General features: G+C 41.6%; 1 protein-coding gene across 2 annotated transcripts in view; it reads left to right on the forward strand.

Annotated features, from left to right (window-relative positions):
- Positions 1-23370, forward strand: part of Clcn4 (Cl-/H+ antiporter 4) — a 70655-nt gene that overhangs the window by 35827 nt on the left and 11458 nt on the right. For both annotated transcript variants that reach the window (XM_048446264.3, XM_048446265.3), the window contains exons 6-12: positions 1398-1520; positions 8714-8920; positions 9029-9109; positions 10205-10750; positions 13418-13604; positions 14524-14922; positions 21855-22071. In XM_048446264.3, coding sequence (XP_048302221.1) covers positions 1398-1520; positions 8714-8920; positions 9029-9109; positions 10205-10750; positions 13418-13604; positions 14524-14922; positions 21855-22071 — 1760 coding nt within the window. The remainder of the gene's footprint in view (positions 1-1397; positions 1521-8713; positions 8921-9028; positions 9110-10204; positions 10751-13417; positions 13605-14523; positions 14923-21854; positions 22072-23370) is intronic.

Here is a 23370-nt window from a genome sequence, read left to right on the forward strand (position 1 = left end):
AAGGAGCTAGGTAACAAGCTTCACGTGAAGGGTAATGGGAGAACTGTGAAAGTTAGAGTATGTTGGGAGGATATCTGTAATTTATTTGAACTTCTCCCTTCCCTGTTCTTTTGACTGACTTTCATAGCTGAAGACATTCACAGTGTACTTTGCCATTTTACTAAACCGTTCTCTTGATGGAACATTCCCTCACATCTCAGAAACAGTCAGGAGTCTTGAAATCTCACACATTCTTGCCATTATTTCCAGAAAGAAATTGTATACTTGGGTTGATGAGCATGGGCAGATGGGCCTGGCTGACTGCCATCTTTTTCCTACTTGCAGCATGTGTTCCAGGGGAAATAGAGGTGCCTATCTTTTCAACTGGTTGTAAGATTTATTCTTTGTTTCAAAGAGTTGCTCTTTAAAAGAGTGAGAAGTTAGTTTTAGCCTTCAAAATGTACTTATTTAAGTGGATGAAAGGTATTCCTCGGGCTGATTTCTCACTATATAGTGTGCGAAATACGTGGCTACATTGCAGCCTTCAGGAACATGTCCTTACATTTAATAGGCACATATGTGGCCATGGCCGTGGCTTGATAGGTAGGTAGGTGATCTTTTCCTTTTCTCTAACTTGAATAATCCAGATGGTGAGAAGAAGCTGAAGCTTTGAGAAAGGATAAAGTGCCCAGACTGCGTGTTTGTATGAGAAAAGGAAGACAAGACTAGCTACTTTGGAGTAAATAGTCCAATACATTTTTCTGAAGATGGTGCTTAAGCAGCTCCCTTCTAGGAGTGCCTGTCACATGTTAGCACTTGCTGGAATCTTCCAGAGGCTTGTTAAAATACACTGGGCTATGTGCCTTTGTGAAGCATCAGATTTGGCAGCCCAAGGGTAGGGCCCACAGGTTATGTTTCTGCCAGCCTCCCAGGTGATGCTGGTGCTGTTGGTCCATGGACCACACTTAGAGAAGCAACCTTTTCAAACACAGAACTGAAGCTTATTCACTGTGGTCCGGGTGTGGTTATAATGAAAACAAAGAGAGGCCATCCCACCACAGACAAGACAAAACAAATCGTACAGAGTCTCACAGGCAGCGTTTTGTGCGCCACACCTTTTATTAACTACAGTGCAAGTGGTGATTACAACCCAGCATCATCCTTGCTTTCCATTACTGCTGAGATTTCATACACTGGAAGGCTTGTGTAAATAGCTCCTGGAAAAATACCTGATGCTGTTTGTGTGTAGCGACTATAGCAATAGTAACATCTGGTGCTTTTCTTTCTGCAGGCCTGGCAGGAACCTCTTTGAGCCCAACAGAACTTTGCTTTCCTAATGGAGATGGGGTGGGGTTGGGTACCTTATTCAGGTCTGCTATGGTTCACCGCTTCTTCCTTCTTTTGTGTCTGCTCTTTAGGGTGCCAGTGCTTACATTCTGAATTATTTAATGTACATTCTGTGGGCATTGCTGTTTGCATTTCTGGCCGTCTCCCTGGTACGCGTCTTTGCACCATATGCCTGTGGCTCTGGCATACCTGAGGTAAGTTGTAGCTGAAGTCCTGTGTGCTAGCTATGATCTCCACAATAAGCTTACTAGATAGGCACTGTTCATTCACTTAGTAGTTAAGAAAACTAAAATAAAAACTGGTTAAGTAACTCCCCTAAAGTCTTTAATCTGGCAGGCTGTGAGTTGAACCCAGCGGTCTGGCTTCACAATGAGTACTGTATTCAGCAGTTTGGGTCTGTTGCTTCTCAAATGATTAGACCTCTGCCTTGGAAGCCAAGATAAACTCTTAAAGCCTGAAGAGTCTGGAATCACAAAGCATCCACGTAAAATTGCTACTGTAGTAACTCTATGGTGTAGTGTGAAAACCAGCCACTAGTGGAGGAACCCTTCTGAGAAAATTTACTGCTGATCAGGAGCTTTTGCCGTGTTTGTTTCTCTGGTGACAGGGTAATAGGAGTCTTTAAAAAATTAATTCTGGGGGCTGGAGAGGTGGCTCAGAGATTAAGAGCACTGACTGCTCTTCCAGAGGTTCTGAGTTCAATTCGCAGAAACCACATGGTGGCTCACAGTATCTGTAAAGAGATCTGATGCCCTCTTCTGGTGTGCAAACATACATGCAGTCAGAACACTGTATGCATAAATAAATAAATCTTAAAAAAATGATTCTGCTTTCAGTGCATACACTGGGACTATGCCTGTGTGAATATACAGCTCTTATAAATATTTTTCAACAATCTGATGTAACCACTATATCAAGGAAATGACTTCATCATTCACTGAGATCGAACATGAAGCCTGACAGAATCTGCTGGGTAGAATGATAGTAATTGAGCTGACTCCTGAAAGATGCAAAATGCAAACCAGAAATCTAAAATGTCTTTCAGGTTCTCTCTAGTTAGAACATTTACATTGTTCCTTATGTGACAGTGGAGAGGGTAAGGTGAGAGTAGAGTTATGGACTGATAGTGGTACTGGGTCCCTGTTACCCTCTTGAAACATTTATTTATCTTTGGATATTGTGTTCCATGCATCTCAGGCTATCCGCAAACTTACAATGTAGCAGAAGATGACCTTGAATTACTTATCCTCCTTCCTCAATTTTCCAGGTGCTGGAATGTGGACTACCAGGCCAAGTTTATGTGTTGCTGGGGTTTGAACCCAGAGCTTTGTGCATCCTAGGGAAATTCTCTACTAACTTAACTACATTCCCAGGACAATTTACCCAGTGTTGTGCCTTCCCACACCAATGCTGGTCTAGGCAGTTCACACAAAGGGGCAGAAGATATCAGGAAGGTGTACTGAAAAAAAATACAGTATAGACTTGTTTCAAGAAAGAGAGTAAAAGTATGTATTGATACGCCTTACTGAATTTTTGGCAGTTTATTTTGTCATATTAATTCAAGATCATTTAATCAAACTGCTTTACCACCTGCCTTAATCAGTGTTCTATTGCCGTGAAGAGACCGTAACCATGACAACTCTTTTTTTTTTTTTTCGGTTTCTCAAGACAGGATATCTCTGTGTAACAGCTCTGATTTTCCTGAAACTTGCTTTGTAGACCAGGCTGGCCTCAAAGTCACAGAGATTCACCTGCCTCTGCTTCCCGAGTACTGGGATTAAAGGTGTGCTCCACCACTGCCTGGCCCATAACAACTCTTACAAAGGAAAGCATTTATTTGGGGACTGTCTTACAGTTTCAGAGATTGAGCATTTATTTGGGGACTGTCTTACAGTTTCAGAGATAGAGTCCATTATCGACATGTTGGGCATGCAGACAGAAAAAGTGCTGGAGAAGTAGCTGAGAGTTCTACATCCAAAAAAGAAAGAACCACCAGACCCAGCTTGTGCTTTTGAAACCTCAAAGCCTGGTGGCATAATTCCTCCAGTAAGGGCAAACCTTATAACCCATTCCAAGTAGTTCCAATCCCTGATGATTAATCATTCAAACATATGAGCCTATGGGGGCATTCTTGTTCAAACCACCACATCCCACCCTCTTTCCGCAACACAACCAATTCTGCTCTAATGAAGTGTATATACTGTGAAAGCATATGGTGCTATGCAAAATAGCACACTAAAAACCAGAGACTTATGAGAAAATGGGTCAGAATGTGGTCACAATACTTAGAACCTGACAGAGGAAGAGAGAATCCTGCTAATAACAGTAGCACAGTGTCATGTATGTTAAATGGTTTCCACATATATAAACACTAAATAAATCCTTCACTTATTGAAAAACTTTGATGTTTGCTCATGGAAAATGGGGGCTAAGCATTACAGTTTGTGAGAACTAAGATAGAGTGTATTCCAAAATCAAACGAAAGTGGTCATAGCAGGTATGACAGCCATGGCACCCTAACACAGGTGTGACATGGTAGATATTAGAGACATATTGAAATGGACATTTTGTGTTTCCCTACACAGCTCAGTTCAACTAGAGACACTTTTCTGCATTCGCCCTGTAGTTCTCCTGGGGGAAATTAGCTATACGCAGTCACAAAATTTGCATTATATGTAAATTCTTCTCTGATGAATGAATAGTATGGGTGGCAGTTTGTATTCCCAAAGCAAATACGGCCTCAGAACTGATTGTTTTATTTAACACTCAAAACCTAGGCACCCTGGACAGCAACAAGAATAGATAATTATTACTGTCCAAGGTTATGATCTTACTGTTCATTAGTAGGCATGTTTTTGCTTCAGCTTTTCCCCAAACAGGAAGATGGTCATTAGGGATGCTCAAACAGAAATAAAATGCATGCCGGATCAATCCTTGTCCCCTTTCCAAAAACCAGAGATGAATGGTTGAACTGGTGATCTTGTAGGCAGATGTGACCTTTGTTGTTGAGTAGCTGCTCAAATGTTTCTTCTCCCATGTGGACACTCTTCAAATGAAATTTTTATTTATTATGACATTGTGTGTATGCATGTGATGTACACAGATGAAGGGGGCTCTGCACACACTGCAGTGCCTGTGTGGAGGTAAGAGGACAACTTTCTGGAGTCAGCTCTCTCCTTCTACCTTCATGTGGGTGCTGGGAATTGAGATCATTAAGCACATTGCCAAGTGCCTTTACCTGCTGAGAGAGGTTACTGACCCCAATGTAGATATCATCATTGGTGAAGTTGCACATTGAAGCTTCTTATGTGATAAAGTGACATGTGGCATGGATAATACTCACAATATCAAGTGTGGAAAGTGGAAAGTGAACAGATCCCTTAAGGATGGGTCTGTTTATATGGCAGCCACAGGTACCGAAAATGAAACAACCTATGTGCTAGCTTGATCAAGAAATGCAACAGAATTATTGGAGGTGGAGGGGGACGAAGGATTGTTCTGCTGAGGAGGCAAATAGGGCTTTCAAAGGTTATCTACTCCTGTATTTCTTAAACGTGGTGGAAAGCATATGATTGTTTGCCCTACCAGCACTCTTTTAACCATATGCGGTTGCTTAATAGAGTCATTTCTCTGTTTTCAAAGCACTCGTGATAATCTGAAAGTTTTATGAACCAATGGAGATTTCACAGTTGAGGTTGGCTAGTATGAGTCAGCAGTAACCTTGCCTGCACTGTTAGTGTAGTAGAACTGGAACTCCTTCACCTGGGAAGACAGAACCAACCGTGATTCTTGGAGAAGATGGACAAGGTGAAAAGTCTATGTAAATCTGCATTTTTGTGTATGAGCAGAACTTTCTCTGAGTCAAAAGCCAGATCCTAGTGGAAATTGACTTAAAGCGGGGATTGGAACCATGCTATTTTACGTTAGCAAAGATTGGGCTGAACTGCTTAGAAAGAGTACTATATCTTCCTGGAGTCATGCAATCTGCTGGAATATATTGTATTTGTATGGCAGGTCACGTAAAAGCAGACTTTGAAAACAATGCACAATGGGTACATATTCACATCATTTTATGATGCTGATGATGAGACTGAAGGCCTTGCACCTGCCTGGCAAGTACTCTGCTTTTGAGCTACGAACTAGTCCAAAGTAGGTTTTTAAAATTGCTCATCCCTCTAAGATTTTTCTTCCACAATATTTTGATTGTTTAAAATAAAAATTCCTTTGGGAAAAAATTTTAGGGAGGTTCTCACTATATAGCTCTAACTCTGTGGAATTACAATGCGGCCTGGGCTGACCTTGAACTTTTATCAATTTTTAATCTGTACTTCCTGAGTCCTGCTGTGGATTACAGATGTGCATCACTGTACTCACTATAAACATTTTAAATGCTAATTTAGAGAGGTTTTGTGTAATAATTGCACTGTATAAGTTCTGTAAAGCACATTTGAAAATGAATACTTGAGCTGAGTGGATAGCTCAGCACTCAAGTAAAAGCTGAGCATGACTGTACATCCCTATAGCATCAACATGGTGGAACAGAGATGGGCAGGTCCTGGGAACTCATTGACCAATCAGCCTAGCTGAAATAGAAGCATCATGCTTAGTGAGACACACTGCCTCAAGGAAGAAGTAGTCAGTGATAGAAAAGACATTGGACATCCTCCTTTAGTTTCTGTATGTGCATACATGGGTGCATAGACCCATGTATATACACCCACATACCACACATACACACAAATAAAATAAAAGTGAACACTTGTGGCGTTTTGGGCTTCAGAGTTTGAAGAAAACTTGTGTACTCTGGGAACTCTCGATTCTGAAAAGCCGCAAGTGTTCACTGCCACCTGGACAAGACATTTCGTCCTCAGAATTTATTCTTCACTGATTTCTGTTCTTTACAAAATACGAACATTCATACAAACATTTATGAATCAGAAAGAGCTCTGATCTTAAGAGTAACACAACCTCGTAAGAGTCTCCATAATATATCTCACTAAAGCCCTGCATGTTTCAGTTTCTATCAATTCAAATTAGAGTAATTAGATTTTGGCATCTTCTGGGAATGAATCTGCCTTCTTTCGTTCTTAATTTGATAATGACAATTTTATAAAATCATTTTAGAAAATTACAAAATACGTATTACATTGTTCAATTCACCACATGTCATTGTTGGCAAAGCCTCAGGTAGTTTAGATGTTTGTGATTTTCTAAGTGGTACTGTGCTTTTAAAATGTACCCTGGGGCACAAATCTTTATAAACTGACTGACAAAAATTATAGATATTTTTATTTGTGGCAACCAAAAAGGGCTAGATTGTGGCAGGCATAATCAGATATCCCTTCCATACAGAGTTTTCATATCCTCAAAGCACAGGCTCAATTAATACAACTACCACTAGTTAAATAAGAGTTTGACCACAGCTAGTTTATCTGAGTAGTTAAAGGCTAGTTCAAGAAGTACTGTTTGACTATAGCTAAGAGTCCTCTTATATATTCTGCAGGAAGGAGCTCACAGAATTTTGAGATCTCTCACTCTCCTTCCCTCCCCTATCTCCCACTCTCTGTTCTCCTCATCCTCTTTTCCTCCTTCTGAAATTGAAAACTGATTTTCTGAGTGACTCTGTGATGCGCTTCTCTAATCTCAGCACTTGGGAGGTGGAGGCTTGAGACTCAGGTCAGTTTGACCTCTATAGTGAGATTCTGTCTTAACCCTATCCCACTAGAAGACAAGAGGTCTCTCTCATAATTCTAAGATAAAGAGTCCTGTGCACAGTCCTTTCAAGCCCATTCATAATCTCCCCAAACCAATAAAGCTGACATGATAAATAATACAAGTGAGCATTGAAAAAAAATTGCATTTCAGTGATGACCCTTAAATATTGAGAAGTTAGGAAAATTTCTGTTTCTTGTTCTGGGAGCAGAGCATTTTGGAACCATCTGACTGTAAAATTCTCTTTGCCTTGGCTGCATCTCTGGGCAATTACATTAGATCTCTGTAGGGAGAGTTAGATCTTGCTGAGATCTCTGTAGGGAGAGCTACTCTTTGACATTTTCTAGTTCATCAAGTGATTCTGATGAGGTTGGGAAGCATTGCGTTCACTGCTTGAGAAGTTGTTTTACTTGACTGAGTAATGTCCACAAGAAGATATTTTTGTATATGTAACTGACACTGATCTGGGAAAACATTATCCCATAACATAGCCTACAACTGGGAAAACTGTCTGGGAATTTGATTAATTGGATTAGTGTCTCATGAATCTAATCAGTAACTTGAAAGTTGCCAGCTCAATGGTAAACAACCACTCAGTTTTATCCAATCATGGCAGAGGTTGGAAGTAAGAAAGTATTGAACCACTTGAGGGGATGGACTTCATTATACAAAGTCCATCATAGACACTGGCATCCATTTGAATTCTAAGCAAAGACTGAAATGTACTTGTGGGAAAAAAGCCCTTGTTTGCATTGACAAAATGGAGCAAGTCTGCAAAGGAGTAAGATAGTTCTCCCTGTACTCAAAGTCCTTTTCAATATGAGACAGCAGGAGCAAAGTATATGGCTGATACATATGGAAACAACATAGTGAAGTCCATTATTTTGCGTGCTAAATTTACCTATTTAAAAAAAGCAATGTATGACTGAGCATGATGGTACACAACTTTAATCCCAGCACTAGAGAAGCAGAGGCAAATGAATCTCTGAACTCAATGCTAGCCTGGTTCATGTAGTGAGTTCCTGTCCAGCCAAAGTCACATAGCAATCTGCGGTACTTCCAATATACACACTAATTGCAAAAAAATTTATTTAAGTGCTGATTAAATTGAAAAAGGCATTAATTTTAGGTAGATAAAAAAGGAAACAAACAAATGGAAAACATACTTTGATTTTGTAATTGTTCTATTCTGTTAATTATTGGTATTAATCTCTCTTCTTTTTTTCTTTTTTTGTTTGTTGAGACAGGGTTTCTCTGTGTAACAACTCTGACTGTGCCAGAACTTGCTTTGTAGACCAGAGTGGCCTCAAACTCACAGAGATCCACTTGCCTCTGCCTCCCAAGTGCTGAGATTAAATGTGTGCACCACCACCGCCCGTCTTGGTGTTAATCTTTTACTGGGTTTAATTTATGAATTCAACTTTAATATGGTATAATACAGTTTGACATAATATGGGTTTCAGGTATCCACTGGGGATCTTGGGATGTATCTCCATGGGTAAGAGGACTACTGTAATAAGATACAAACTTCTGCTGTTACAAAATTCTAGCCAACAGAACTGAACTAGCCTGGCATTCCTCTAGCTTAGTGAGTCTTGTTCAGAGTCATTGCATCTTCTTTCTCAGCCGTGGACCACTGTAGTTCGTTCCTCTCACTATCAGTCTTCTGTTTCAGATAAAGACCATTTTGAGTGGATTTATCATCAGAGGCTACTTGGGGAAATGGACACTGCTAATCAAGACTGTTACCTTGGTGCTGGTTGTGTCCTCTGGCCTGAGCCTTGGAAAAGAAGGGCCACTGGTGCATGTGGCTTGTTGCTGTGGCAACTTCTTCAGCAGCCTCTTCTCCAAATATAGCAAGAATGAGGGCAAGAGGCGTGAGGTAAGTCAGCTCCTGCCCACCTCCACTGGCAGGGGACTTCTTGGAGTCCCCACCTCATCCCACCTGCACTAAAGTTCCCAGAGCCCATCTTTAACTTTCGCTTTGCAGGTGCTTTCCGCTGCGGCTGCTGCTGGTGTCTCTGTGGCATTTGGTGCTCCTATAGGAGGTGTACTCTTCAGTCTAGAGGAGGTAACGGGCAGTAGAAGGAGTTTTTGTGGTTTGGAGTGACCAAAACTGTGAGTGGCTGACAAAGCACCAAAGTATTGAATAAGCTTCATGCAGTTGATTAATGAACACAATTTCCGCCGTTAAATGTGTTCTCACATACTGTTTTCAAACTTGCCAACATAAAATGTTTGGAGCGATTTCTGATGTGGGGGTATAGACAAGCTAGCTCCCAACTGGGTTTTGGAACCTAATGAATCATTCCAGGGGTTAGCAAACATTTCTCTGAAAAGGTCAAGACAATCAACTATGTAGGTTTCTTGAGCCACATACTTTTTGCCACAGCCAATTGACTATGTCTTTGCAGCAATATCAATGAGTAGGCATGGCTATGTGGCTAAAAACCTCATGAGCTTTGAAATTTCACCATTATTTAGTTCTTATGTTGTTTTTAATTGAATATTTCAGTTTATAAGTAGTTACTTTTGTCCCCCTGACCATTCATAAATATAAAAACTCTGCTGCCATAGAAGTATATTTTCTGGGCAAGGAGTTGACTTTTAGGCCAGAATTTTCCAGCCTTTAATCTATTCAAACTCAATAAGACTTATTGAGTTTGGGGGGATTTCTGTGACATGAACAGTATTATGAGTACATATATTTATTTTTGTCATTTTGTGGTGTTGGGGACAAAACTCAGGGTCTTGAGCATACTAAACTTGAGCATAGTAAGTATGCTATACCCTAAGTCTTCTATTTCTCTTAAAAACATAGCTCAAACCCATTTTTTTAAAAGCTATCCCACTTTTGTTACTTATTAATTTTTGTAGTGCTGAGAATTGAACTCAGGTCTTATGACTGCTAGATAAAATCTGTAACACCAAAATGTATCCAGAACTCAGCTCACCATTCTGTGTGTAGACTTTAATTCCCTTAAATGTCTTTGCTCGTGATTCTTGGTCACAACTAAACATAAACTGATAAAATGAGTAGAATATACTTTTGGTTTTAGTCTGTGTCTTTTATGCCAAGTGCCAACAGTTAGCTGCTCACCCAAGAGAAAGGGTCTGAGCAGACCTTTCTCTGGTCACTCTCTGATTTTCTATTTGTTCATCTCAGGTCAGCTACTACTTCCCCTTGAAAACGTTGTGGAGGTCATTTTTCGCAGCACTGGTAGCTGCTTTCACGCTGCGCTCCATCAACCCCTTTGGAAATAGTCGCCTGGTTCTCTTTTATGTGGAGTATCATACACCGTGGTATATGGCCGAACTCTTTCCCTTCATCCTGCTTGGAGTCTTTGGGGGTTTGTGGGGAACCCTCTTCACACGCTGCAACATTGCCTGGTGCAGGAGGCGTAAAACTACCAGACTGGGGAAGTACCCAGTGTTGGAGGTCATTGTGGTGACAGCCATCACTGCCATCATCGCCTATCCCAATCCGTACACTCGTCAAAGCACCAGTGAGCTCATTTCTGAGCTGTTTAACGACTGTGGGGCTCTTGAATCCTCCCAGCTCTGTGACTACATCAATGACCCCAACATGACTCGGCCTGTAGATGACATTCCAGACCGGCCAGCTGGAGTTGGGGTGTACACGGCCATGTGGCAGCTGGCCTTGGCCCTGATCTTCAAAATAGTCATTACTATATTTACATTTGGCATGAAGGTAAGTGAAGAAGAAAGGAGGGAAGAGGATATGCTTTTCTGGGTACAGCACATTGTTCTCCAAAATAAAATTATGATTGGAAGAAGAGGAGCATTCCTGAATGTTCTCATGTGCTTGGTCTTCTTTTAATCAAAAGGAAACAGTTCTCTAAACAGCAAGCATGTGAAGTAGATATTTTATTCCCATTTTCTTTTTAAGTTTTTTTTTTATTTTTAATACTGGGTCTCACCATGTAACTCTGACTGGTCTAGAACTTGCTAAATAGACCAGACCAGCCAGCCTTGAACTCACAGAGATCTTATTGCCACCCAAATGCTGATATTAGAGACATATGGCACCACATCTAGCTATTTCCACTTTCTAGTTGAAGAAGCTGTAGGTGGATTGGTCTAGCCTACTTTATAAGATATTTATTGGATACAGGGTCGGATACCAAGTCACCTCATTGCCTTGGTTTACCTGCTGAGTGGTGGCAGACAGTAGACAAACAAAGCCCAATTTGGCCTCTATTTCAGTCAGTAAACATCCCTTAAAAACTGTATCATGAGCAGTGCACTAGGTCTGAGAGATGCAGAGCCCTTGAAAGGTACATGGCTCTGGAGAGACACACCCAAAGCCAGCGTTTAGAGAATCTGTACTGAGCAGCTTACCTGCTGCATCATCATCATGACAGCACAAAGTGATTGCTCCCCTGTCTGGATTAACTAGGCCCATGGCATGGGCTGTTTGCATACCTCTTTTCTTGGAGTCATTGAAAGCTGTGCATAATAGCACATGCTTCCAATTTGAAGAGAAGACAGGTTCTTCCATTCTGGTTTGAAGAACTGTTTTAACCCTGCCCAGCTGTATATACCTCCAAGGGCACTGATACATCAATGCTTTCTTTTTCTCTTTGATGTGGTGCCTCCCTGTTTAGACCAGACTGTCTCTCTGTCTCTAGACTTGTTGCCTCTGCCTCCTGAATGCTGGGATTGCAGATGTTAATGCCATGCCTGACCAAGCTGATCATTTTCAAGTATAGAGTTCATTGTCATTATGTACATCCATAATACAGCATAACCATTGTCTATTTAGATTCAGAGTTTTTTATTCAACCAAAGGTGCTGCTGTATTAATAGTTACTCTCTATCTTCCCCTCCTCTAGCCCTTTCCCCTTGCAGTCATTCATGTGTTCTCTGACTGTATATTTACCTAGTCTGGACTATATATATAATGGAATATGTGCCCTTTTGTGTCTGGCATCCTTCCCTCAGCATCATGGTGCTTTGCTCCTCTTATTGAAGTATTTCACTATTGTAGTATTTCATTCTCGGTATATGTCACATTTTCTTTATCCATTCATCTTTTGATGGATATTTGGATTGGTTTGTCTGTTAGCTGTTGTGAATAGTATCATTATTTCTATTTAAAAATTTATCAGAATATACTATTCATACAGAGTTAGTAAAAGCTTAGTGAATCTTCACAAAACATGAGTATGTGTGGCCATTACTATTGTGTGGTATTCTTCAAATGTTCTCTTTCTGCAGCTTCTCAGAAATGATGATTTCATAAGGCACAGGATGTGTAGAACTTATTAAGTAGATGGTTCATCCTTAATCTTCCGTTCCTATCAAAGGAGTTTGTCTTTGTGTCCAAGGAAGATGCTAGCAGTTCTTTATGCTTCGTAAGAAAGGCCTTCATTGAAGTTAAGAGGGAGTCAATGAATGTGGAGTAAGGGAAATCCAAAAAGAGACAGTTTCTTTAAGATCATTCCAAACTCTAGAAATTGCACAAGAGGCTGCTTCCTTCCTTTCACTTCGGTGAGGTTAAAGATCTGCCTCCATTTTCGGATTGATGACACTGGGGTAGTGATAAGAGCTGCCGCTGGGAGATCTCCAAGCTGTGGGTTCTCACTGAACATGGGAAGTCAGAGCTGTAGCCCATCTATAAACCAGCTAAGCCAAAAGATGTTTTCATTCATAGAAGTAGAAAACTCACCACTACAAACTACTATTAGGCCACACAGTCTGCTTCCTTGTTGTCCTAAGATGGCTGAAAAATATTCTGAAAGCTTCTTGGAAAATGTGTCTAGTCAGAAAGGGGAGATTTTTATTTTCTCTCCCTGATAAGTGTTCCGCCAGCACCCTTTGAAGAGAGTACTAAGTCTTTGAAAAGCTTTTGAAGGTTCCAGAACTGCTATGGTGACACAGTGCACTCAGTTTCTTTATTTTACCTGGGAACAGTTGAAGGCCTTTCTCATCTATTCTCATGCTGTGGCTTGACATTTAATTTTCAAAACCAGTGTGAATGACACAGTTCGGGGAGTGAGAAAGTTGTGAGAGGCTCAAGTGACAGATGCTGGCTTGGAATGTTATCTGCAGTGAAGCTTATCAGTCTTTAATGCACAGCAGGCAGAGGGGCTGGCTTTTGAAGGAGAGGAAATGAAAGTGTCAAACTGTGTTCTTTTTGAGCTGCAGTGGAGTTCAACAGCTAAGCAACTGAGCAGGTCGAGTCATTTGTCTCACCTTTTCCCAGCTTACTTGCTTTGAAGAACTGTATCTCCTTTGAAGACCCAAGTCACATGCAAATATGTGGGGGTGGGAGGCTGTCACTCTCCTTGGGAACTGGGTGGTAGAGGCGAGCCTCCTTTTCTCAGGCTACCTTTTCTCTATGTGCTCCTTCGAGATTCCTTCAGGCCTCTTTATCCCCAGCATGGCTGTAGGAGCCATGGCAGGCCGGATGGTGGGAATCGGTGTAGAGCAACTGGCCTACCATCACCATGACTGGATCATCTTCAGGAACTGGTGCAGGCCTGGAGCAGACTGTGTCACACCAGGACTTTATGCGATGGTGGGAGCTGCAGCCTGTCTAGGTACAGTCATAGGTGGGGAAGGAAGGGGGCAGGGTGTTGATCTCCCTTAGAAGTCAGACAAGAAAGAAGAGATGGCTTCACTAGGGATAAGGTTAGGCTATCCTCTGATAAGAAGCAAATTCATACATCTTAGTAGCTCATGTCTTGTACAACACACACACACACACACACACACACACCCCTCCCTTCACGTGCTAGCAGACGATTCTTCTCTGTTCTGCCATCCAGAACTCATGATGATGAAATCTCTGTCTTATAGCTGTACCATCTAGAATATGACTTCTAAACAAGCAGTGATTCTGCCCCTGGTAATATTTGGAGACACTTTTCCTTATCATAACTATAAGTGCCACTTGTGTGTAGTGGGTAGCAGGCACAGTGATTGCTTAGCTTTCAAACATAGCACCTTCTTGATAACATAGAATAGCCCAGCCCCAAATATCTCATGTACAGAGGTTAAGAGATCCTGGTTTAAGTTTATTGGAGTAGGATTTGGTTGGAATTGCCTTTGAATACCTAGGGATTTAAAGCCTGATCCCTGTCCAACCCAATATTATAATAATCTCTCCAGCTTCTTGGCTTCTGAGTTGCTTTCACTGTCAGGAGCCTGGCTAGTCTGGTAGGGCCCACTCATCAAAGGGCCAGGCACATTAACTGGGAGAATAGGCACCCATGTTCCTTGGAGTAGAGCTCCCTGTCAAGCAATGCAGGTCCCTGATGCAAAGCTGGGTTTAACATTACCCGAGCCCAAGCATCATGCGGGACTGACTTCATGGAACAAGTATGAGATGGACAGAAAGTTCTCATTAGAGAGCTTGCTTGGGCTGAAATTCTGTTCTGTGAGCTTGTCTGTTTGCACAAGTCACATACTCACGGGGTCTGTGGCTGAGCTGTCACATCTCACTGTTTTCTGTTTTAGGTGGGGTGACTAGGATGACAGTGTCACTGGTGGTCATCATGTTTGAACTGACTGGAGGCCTGGAGTATATTGTGCCCCTGATGGCAGCTGCTGTCACCAGCAAGTGGGTGGCTGATGCCTTTGGGAAAGAAGGGATTTATGAAGCCCACATCCATCTGAATGGGTACCCATTTCTTGATGTGAAGGATGAGTTCACCCACCGTACCCTGGCCACAGATGTGATGCGGCCCCGGAGGGGAGAACCACCATTGTCGGTACTCACCCAGGACAGCATGACTGTGGAGGATGTGGAGACACTCATCAAAGAGACAGACTACAACGGCTTTCCTGTGGTGGTCTCCAGAGACTCAGAGCGTCTCATCGGCTTTGCCCAGAGGCGAGAGCTGATCTTGGCTATAAGTGAGTACGGACAGGGAGACTCTCACCTTTCCCTCAGAGGCTAATGGTAGTAGCTTTTGTGGCCCTCGAATCTGCACATGGGTCCCAGGGAGTTCACTAAGTCAGGGGCTTCCTTGACAAACCCCCAAATGTCACTCAAGCCTAAGTGGTCAGTCCTAAACCTGTGCACGTATGGACAACACTAATTGGACTGTGCGTGCATACATGTGTATATGCATATATGTAATATCTACACAAGAAGGGAACATGAAACTTAGAGGAAGATATGACAGAGGAGCTGGAAGGGGAGAAGAAGGGGTGGAAGTGATGTAAATACAGTGCACTCATTGTGATTATGTGTTTGTACAAACACATTTAATGAAAAAAAAACATTTTTAAAGAGCCAAAGTCTTCCAAGCTTTTATTTAACCATGTTTATCATCTGGGATCCCACAAATTCTGAGCTGGGTGATGGTGCCACATACCTTTAATCTCAGCACTGTGGAGGAAGAGACAGGCAGATCTCTATGAGTTTGAGGCCAGCCTCATCTACAGAGTGAATTCCAGGACAACCAAGACAACACAGAGAAATCCTGCCTCAAAACACCAAAAAAGAAAAGAAGATATAAATTCTGAATGAACTAATCTGTCCCGTTGGAGGCTGAGAATCTATATTCCTTCTGAGCTTCACAGGCATGTCAGTGTTTCTGCCATCAACTCACATTGTGAAGAGCCAAGGTTTAAAGGTTTAAACTCAAGCCCTGGGGTAGATATCCCTGGTTAGAAAGTAGTTTCTGTGGGTACAGGCAGCCATTGGGGGGTCTATTCCTGCTGGGAGGTATGCTGCTGCTGCTGCTGTATTTTTTAAAGGAATTGTTGGCTAAAGCTGAAAGGAAGAAATGCTTGAGAACAAAGTTAAACAACATAGCTTATATCAAAAATGGACTTTTGGGTAGCATATTCACCCCCAATTAAGTGTGGGAGTTCTCTCTGGAACCCCACAAGCCTTTGCTTCAGTCTCTGCCATTATTTCCAATCCAACCAATTAGGGACCCACTTGGGTTAGCAAACAACATCACTAGAAATTAGTTTGATTTGATTAGGTTTTCCTAGTGTTTGAATTGAGGTCAATCACCCTGAGGGTCAGACTTTTTCCTTTGGGTAACAGAGAAAGGAATAATATACAGGTGGGGTATTCCAAAGACAGGCTGTTCAAGGAAGATAATCTCTGGATCCTTTTCGCCAGGGATGACTACACTGGAAGGAAAGCAAGAGGTAGACCTGGTAAGAGTTATAGAGAGAGCTCTAGGCAAGGAGAAATAATGTGCCTCAGAGGACTGAAGTTGTGTGGACCTCAAGATGTAAGCAGTTGCAAGAACCAGTGTAGTCCATCTTCTCACACATGACAAACATCATGACCTGCCCATCAGCAGTTTTGCTCCATGACCTGTGAAATCTCCCTATATCACATGGGGACAAACCTCTGGCACAATTCTCATGCCCATAGGACAGTGTTATGTTTCTCCACATCTTCCCGAATGTCCCTGCAGTGTAACAATGCGAATGAACGTCTTCCTCCTGCCTGACTGCTGATTACCTCACTGTGAACACATCTTCACCAGGCTGCTCTTTGGTCTGGCTCTTTGTTCCTATTTCCCAGGCACTTCCTTTTCTATTTTTAAAACCCTTTCCCCATGCTAAATAGCTTAAAATATATTTAAGATATCTTCCTCTAAAGCTTTCCAAATGTTAGTGTAGTGTACTGCCTTCTAACTTTAATGGTTAGCTCACACAGAAAACAAAGTTTGAGTTTACATTTTAGGAACAATGGCAAATTCCTGTATGAGTGCTCAGAGACGTTTCTCTTTATATAGGTCCTGCCTTGGAACAGGGAAGTGCCTTGAGGGGTAAATATTGCCCAACAAATAATAAGATCGTTAAAAAGTTGTTTAAGTAGGGTTGGATTTGTTTTAAAATAATATAATCAGCTACCTTTAAAATGCATTCAACCCCCCAAAATCTTTCTATGCAAAGATTGAGTTTAGAACCTGAAATAATAAATGTCACATAATCCATTACCTATTGTGATGCTACAGGCACACCTGCTAAGAGACATCTTACTAATTTTGGTTAAATCCATTACTGTAATCAAGTGGGAAGCGATAATTGGCATCAACTGGTTGGGGAGGAAATTTAAGCTCTGCAAGCGTGCACCCCCTCAGAAGCTATGTTTGGAATATCTGAAGAGGCACCATGCAGTGCAAATCATATTTCTGTGTTTTTGATTAGGCCCATCATAGTGCAGAAGCTGTTATTTCCACGACTTGCTGAAAGGCGAGGGGTGTTTTGCTCCAGGGAATCAGACAAGCTGTTTTCCTAAGCCATGGAAGCTGAGGGATCACCACATTCCGGTGGTGAGATTCAAGGCCTGTATTTGAGGAATTATATGCCCTTGTATGAATATCAGGATAGGACATTAAACATTTTGCTAAAAACTTTCCCATGCCAAGTTCACTTTTAAGGGGATTAGAAGCAGAGCTTTTGCAAGGAACTTTCAAGAAAGTTATCATGAGTAAAGAATGAGAAGTAAGCAAAATAAGGATTTTCTTCCAGTCTGTTCCTTTCTTCTAAAACTTAAAAACTTTTTTTTTACATTAGCAAACAAAGTAATGGATCTCATAATAGTGTTTTCACACATATGCGTTATTATGTTTTGTCGTTCATAATCTTTCTCTGGAATGCCAAAACGCAGCCATTGCCTTTATATTAGAGAATGATGGTTAACACCAACTCTTGGCTATCACAATTTTTTAGCCAGTGGGGCCCTGTATGTGACTCTTGTTCAAACTCCTGGCAAGTGGATTTTACCTCTCATTACTCTTTGCAAATATGAAGATCCTTCTGTTCTCAGCAGGGCTCAGACTTTTCAAGTCCTGGCTTCTGCAATTAAGAAAGTACAGGTTCCAAGAGGGCTCAGTGGGAAGCCACAGAGATGATTAAAGGAATGGAAAGTTAGAGTTATGGGGAAGAGTTAAGGGAACTCTCAGGTTTTTCATCTGGTGAATGACTTAATAATGATTCTCCAGCATATGGAAGATGCTTACTTGCATAAAGGGATCCGCCTTCAGGAACAAATGAGAAGATAGGTATCAGATATGCCAGACAGACTCTGTAAGTGTAGAGGTTTCTGTCTGGAAGCACTGTTAATTATTGGAATGGGTCATGTGGAATAATGGTGTTAATTACTTTCTGCTATGTGTTAAAATACACAGCATGTGTAAGATTTCTCCACGCCTTGGTGGATAGTATCTAATAGAATAATCTGCTTTTCTTTCTATGTAGTCTTTAAATCATGTTATTCTTCTACTTAGCACAAGAGTGGTTGCTTCCAATTTTCCATTTTAACCTTTCTTGTTAATTGTGCTTGTTTTATGGAAGCATTCTTAACCAAGTGAATGATACAGCGTTGCCTCACTGGAAACAATTACTCTAAAGTAAAGGCTTTTAACCTTAATACCACTGACATTTGGATGTGGTTGGGACTGTCCAATGCACTGTAGGGTTTTGAATAGCATCCTTGCTCTCTCTTCACTAAAATCCAGTGGCACTCCCCCTTCCCATTTTGTAACAACCCAAAGGGCCTCCAGACAGTACCGAATTCTCCTAAGACTGGGACCAAAACTGTATCCAGTTAAGAATCATCGCTCTGAAGCCACTTACAGACTCCGTGGGTATTTGCTTATTTCTAATTTTTAAATTTTTCTTTATCTATCCTGTTATGTGAAATTTATTTCACCAACACTGCATTAATTACCCTCTTTGCATCTGACACGCTTGCCGCTAGAAAGTGGAATATGAAGTTGAGCAGCTTTAGTAGGTGCTCAAGAAATATACATCATTTTTAAAGGAACTGTGTCCATCCAGACTAGTTCTAGTACAATATCGTGATGAAGCCTTCTACAATAAAAACATTGAAAGAAACATATAAGTGTTTGAACTCTTTAAAAATAAAGTTTTTGTTACATTTTAAAAATAACGGTAATTCAAGCTCTTACGTTATTGAAAAACATTGGAATTTTTTTTGTTAATGATTTCTTTTTTCAGCAGATTTTTTTATTACTTTATAAATAATGCCAATCAAAATTTCTACTTCCTCTCCTCCTCCCACTTCCCTCCTGCTTCCCACTCCCCCTTTCCCCTTTGCCCCTGCCCCTCCAGTCCTAAGAGAGGGCAGGGTACGCTGCCCTGTGGGAAGTCCAAGGCCCAACCCCCTCCAGGTTTAGGAAGAATATAATCCCAAATAGAATAGGATCCCAAAAAGCCAGTACATGCAGTAGAGACAAATTTTAAAAGCACTCTCATTCTCACTACTGTTAAAAAGGACCATCATGGTTAATATTCAGTGCATTTTCTTCATGCCTTTCATGTGTTAAAAAACTATATGTTTGGAGATTGAAGATACAACTCAGAGGTATATGTTTAGCACCCCCTTCCCTAGAGTTTGAAGCCTTAATGTAAAGCTTTCAAAGTTTCAAAGTGACGTAGGAGAGCTATTGTGAAAGGCGCAACAATTGTCACCCCGGAATAGCAAGAAACACAGCTCAGATTCCTATCTTACCCTAGCTAATGGTTAAAATCCTTGCCTGATGGTGGACAACCCCTGGACATTCCTTTCTAATGCCTCCTTCTTCCGTGAAATAGGCTCTATTCTGCATGACAAAGAGACATTTAGTAGATTTTATCCATTCATGCTTATATGCATGCATGTGACAGAAATGTTTTGTGTTGGGGCTAAAACGATGACTCAGCAACTTAAGAGTACTTGCTGCTCTTCCAAAGGATCCAAGTTGAGTTCTCAGCACCAATGTCAGGTGGGTTGCAACTGCCGGTATCTATCTATATGTAACTCCAGTTCTAGAGGGTTCAATGCCTCCTTCTGGCCTCTACAAATTCTCTCTTTCTCTCTCTTTCTCTCTCTCTCTCTCTCTCACACACACACACACACACACACATACACACACTCTCTCTCTCTCACACACACACACACACTGTCTCTCTTTCTTTCTCTCTAGATCCCCCTCTCTCTCACACACACACATCAAAAGGAAAGTAAATCTTGTGTGTGTGTGTGTGTGTGTGTGTGTGTGTGTGTATGTGTGTGTGTTTGTAGCCTGGCTATCCTGGAATTCACTCTGTAGACCAGACTGGCCTCAAACTCACTGAGATCTGCCTGCTTCTGCCTCCTGAGTGCTGGGAATAAAGGCATGCACCACCACCACTTGTCAAAAATAAATCGTTAACAAAATGTTTTGTGCCTACTGCAGGCATAGACACATGGCAAAAATGATATGCTGGTGCGCAAGCCTTTGAATATGTAGCTATTATTATCAAAGTTTCTTCATTGAATGTGCAACTGTTATTATCAAGGTTTCAAACACTATCAGTAGATTCTGAGGAAACATGAGCTTGCTGTTTATTTCAGCATCTGGGCTGGTTGGTTTTTATGAGGGGCTTGGCAAATCCGTGTGATCAGTTCTTGATTAAGGGTTGTGGCTTGATCCAATCCTAATGTTCAAATCTGATTGTTGAAGTGGATGGAAATTATGTTATGTAGGACTTTAAGAGAATATATTGGTTTGTGGAAATGAGCAAATAAGTATGTACTGAATATGGCCTGTGTGCCTGAGAGCTTTAAGACAGAACCCCTTGGATTAGGAAACAAGAGCACAGTGTGTAGCCTGTAGTGTGGATTGTGTAGGACCTGCAGTTGAAAACATGTACGTCAGTGTCATTGGGTATTTGTGGTTGAATCACATCCCATTTGATATAACTAGATTCAACCTGACCCATATAATGTGCAGGCATTTGCCCAGCAGGTCCTCTTTTCCTCTTTACAACAGAGCCCCCCTTTCAGACTCAGCCTGACTCCTAATGCCGCCAGTTTTCCATTAGTGTACTCTATTTCACTAAAGGCTCTTAGAGGAGGCAGTAAGAATTTTATTTCTGAAGGAACAATATAGGAGAATAGTAGTCTTTGAGAAGGTTAAGAATTGTACTGGAATTCATTTTTTAAGGCAGGCCCGGCTGTACATTTTCCCTAACCTTTTCCCATGAACTAAAAGGAAGATTAAAATTCCAAGAGAAGGAAAATGGCCTTGGAGAAATATCTTGAGACCGATGGATTTATTTCATGTGTGACTTAAAATAGCTTGGGTTTCTAGCACTACATTAAGCTGTATTTCTAATGAATTCCGGTTACTCTACTTTCTCTTTAGCTTCATATGGCCTTGCCTACAGACAGAAATAGACTAATTGCCACCATAACAGTTTTACTATCTTTCTTTGAGAAATCTATGAAATGGCACATTTTAAAGAGAGTAGAATTAAGAAGCCGAGGGATGTAGCTTTTCTGAGCTTGTTTCTTTGGTCCCAAGGGTCATATTTGGGATTGAGCTGCATTTCTGGGCTGTGAGCCTGGACAAGTCTTATTGGTTTCTCATTCCTCTAGGATTCATAATGCCATTTAGGCCAGTTGTAAGCTCGTTTGTAAAAATCAATGTGCTAAGGTTATTGGGCAGTGAAATGAAGTTTCTTGTCCTCACGAACTTCAGTCCATGGTGAGATGGTGTAAAAGCAAGGTTGAAGGACCTTTGGTCTTTTGGAGTGCTCTGGAGTCTAGGAAAAAACAGTGGACATTTGCAAAGGGCCATGTTGGTGGGGGCCCATCTTGCAAGATATTGGCAGTGAACATTCTTGTCACAGCAGGGCCCCTCTCTCACAGCATGTGAGAAGGATGCCAGGTTCACAGATGTTTGGCTGAAGTACTTGTTATGACTGTGCTGTTTGCCCTCAGAATTCCCCTTGGTGAGATGCTGTATAAGAGCAGGTGGGGGTAGTTAAGTACAAGATTTTTTGTGTGTGTCTTATCATTTTTTTCTTTGCCATTATTCTAGAGAATGCCAGACAGAGACAAGAGGGCATTGTGAGCAATTCCATCATGTACTTCACAGAGGAGCCCCCTGAGCTGCCTGCTAACAGCCCACATCCACTGAAACTGAGGCGCATTCTGAACTTAAGCCCTTTCACTGTCACAGACCACACACCCATGGAGACTGTCGTGGACATCTTCCGGAAACTGGGCCTCCGGCAATGCCTGGTGACACGGAGTGGGTGAGTAGCCAGATAAGGGAAGAAACTGTGTACTGTGGCGAGCTTTAATGTGTCTGCCCTTAAGGAACTCCATTGGGGTGGGCCAGTCCTTAGATACCACTAAGCTGAGTTGAATGTATTGAGAAGAAAATGTACAAGAAGCTTGGGAATTTCAAGCAGAGGGAAGAGGGAGAACCTTCTAGGCTAGACTATAGACTTCTTCGCTAAGGTATTGGCTGTGTTCAGTCTGAAGGTTGAGACAAAGGGAGGAGCTAAAGAACAGCTTGTTTCTTCTGCTATGTGACACTTGGCCTAGGAAGAAGGTACAGCAGTTCTCTTATCTCCAGCCTCCAAGCTGGGAGTAGAGTGACTAGATGACGGGACTTACGACACTTTTCTCTTCACATTCTTCTGAGGCTGTGGAACTTGAGCCACACCTCTGAGCCTGAAGAATGGCCCCCTGAGAACTATACCTTAGGCATGACCATGGCCATGTGATATTTGTGTTGTTGATTTCCTGCCCTATAAGAACACAAAGCAAAAGTTTCAACAATGATGTCATCAAGCCATCAAATTCCACGGTATAAAAGCTCCTCACAACCCTAGTAGTATGCCAAAAGCAGCAGCAACCAAACTGCATGAGCTGTGGGGAAAATAGACTTAGGCACATAGTTCTAGAAACCTTCATCAACAGTACATCATTTTAAAAGGATGTGAATCTTAAATACACAGTAAGTTTGTACATTTTACACTGGATAAATCATTGGGAAATACAATATGACAATAAATATTTTCTCTTGGGGGAAAAACAAAGTTGGCTCTAAAGTGGACATCTGAAGGGCTGTTGCTCTACAGTTACTGTGAAGGAGTCAAGGGAGGGAATGGGAATTCATCAGAGCAAGCAGGTTGGGTGTGGCTCTTAACTCTCACATGAGGACAGAGTGTGGGTGGATGGCCAGTGTGTATGTTGGGGTGTGTGTGTGTGTGTGTGTGTGTGTAAAATCTACAAATAGATTCCAGAGGTTGAACTGTCTAACAAAGTCTACCTTTCCAGAGTCAATGCTGCTAAATATTCTACAGTGCACAACATATTTCCTGCACCAAAACCACAAATTTGACTTAAAAAAACTAGTGTCATAATAGAAGGATCCTGGGCTGAATATTAAGGAATCTTATTCATTTGGCTTCTTCCTGCTGATCTAGTAACAAGGGTTCAGACTGCAAACTTTCAGTGTGCACATTTACCTGTAGAATTTTGAATTGACAGGACAGGTTTCTCCTTCACTCTCACTGAGGCTACAGATTATACTGCCCATGGAT

The sequence above is a fragment of the Myodes glareolus genome, chromosome X (assembly GCF_982192425.1).
Source record: "Myodes glareolus chromosome X, mMyoGla1.1, whole genome shotgun sequence".
Classification (NCBI taxonomy): Eukaryota; Metazoa; Chordata; class Mammalia; order Rodentia; family Cricetidae; genus Myodes; species Myodes glareolus.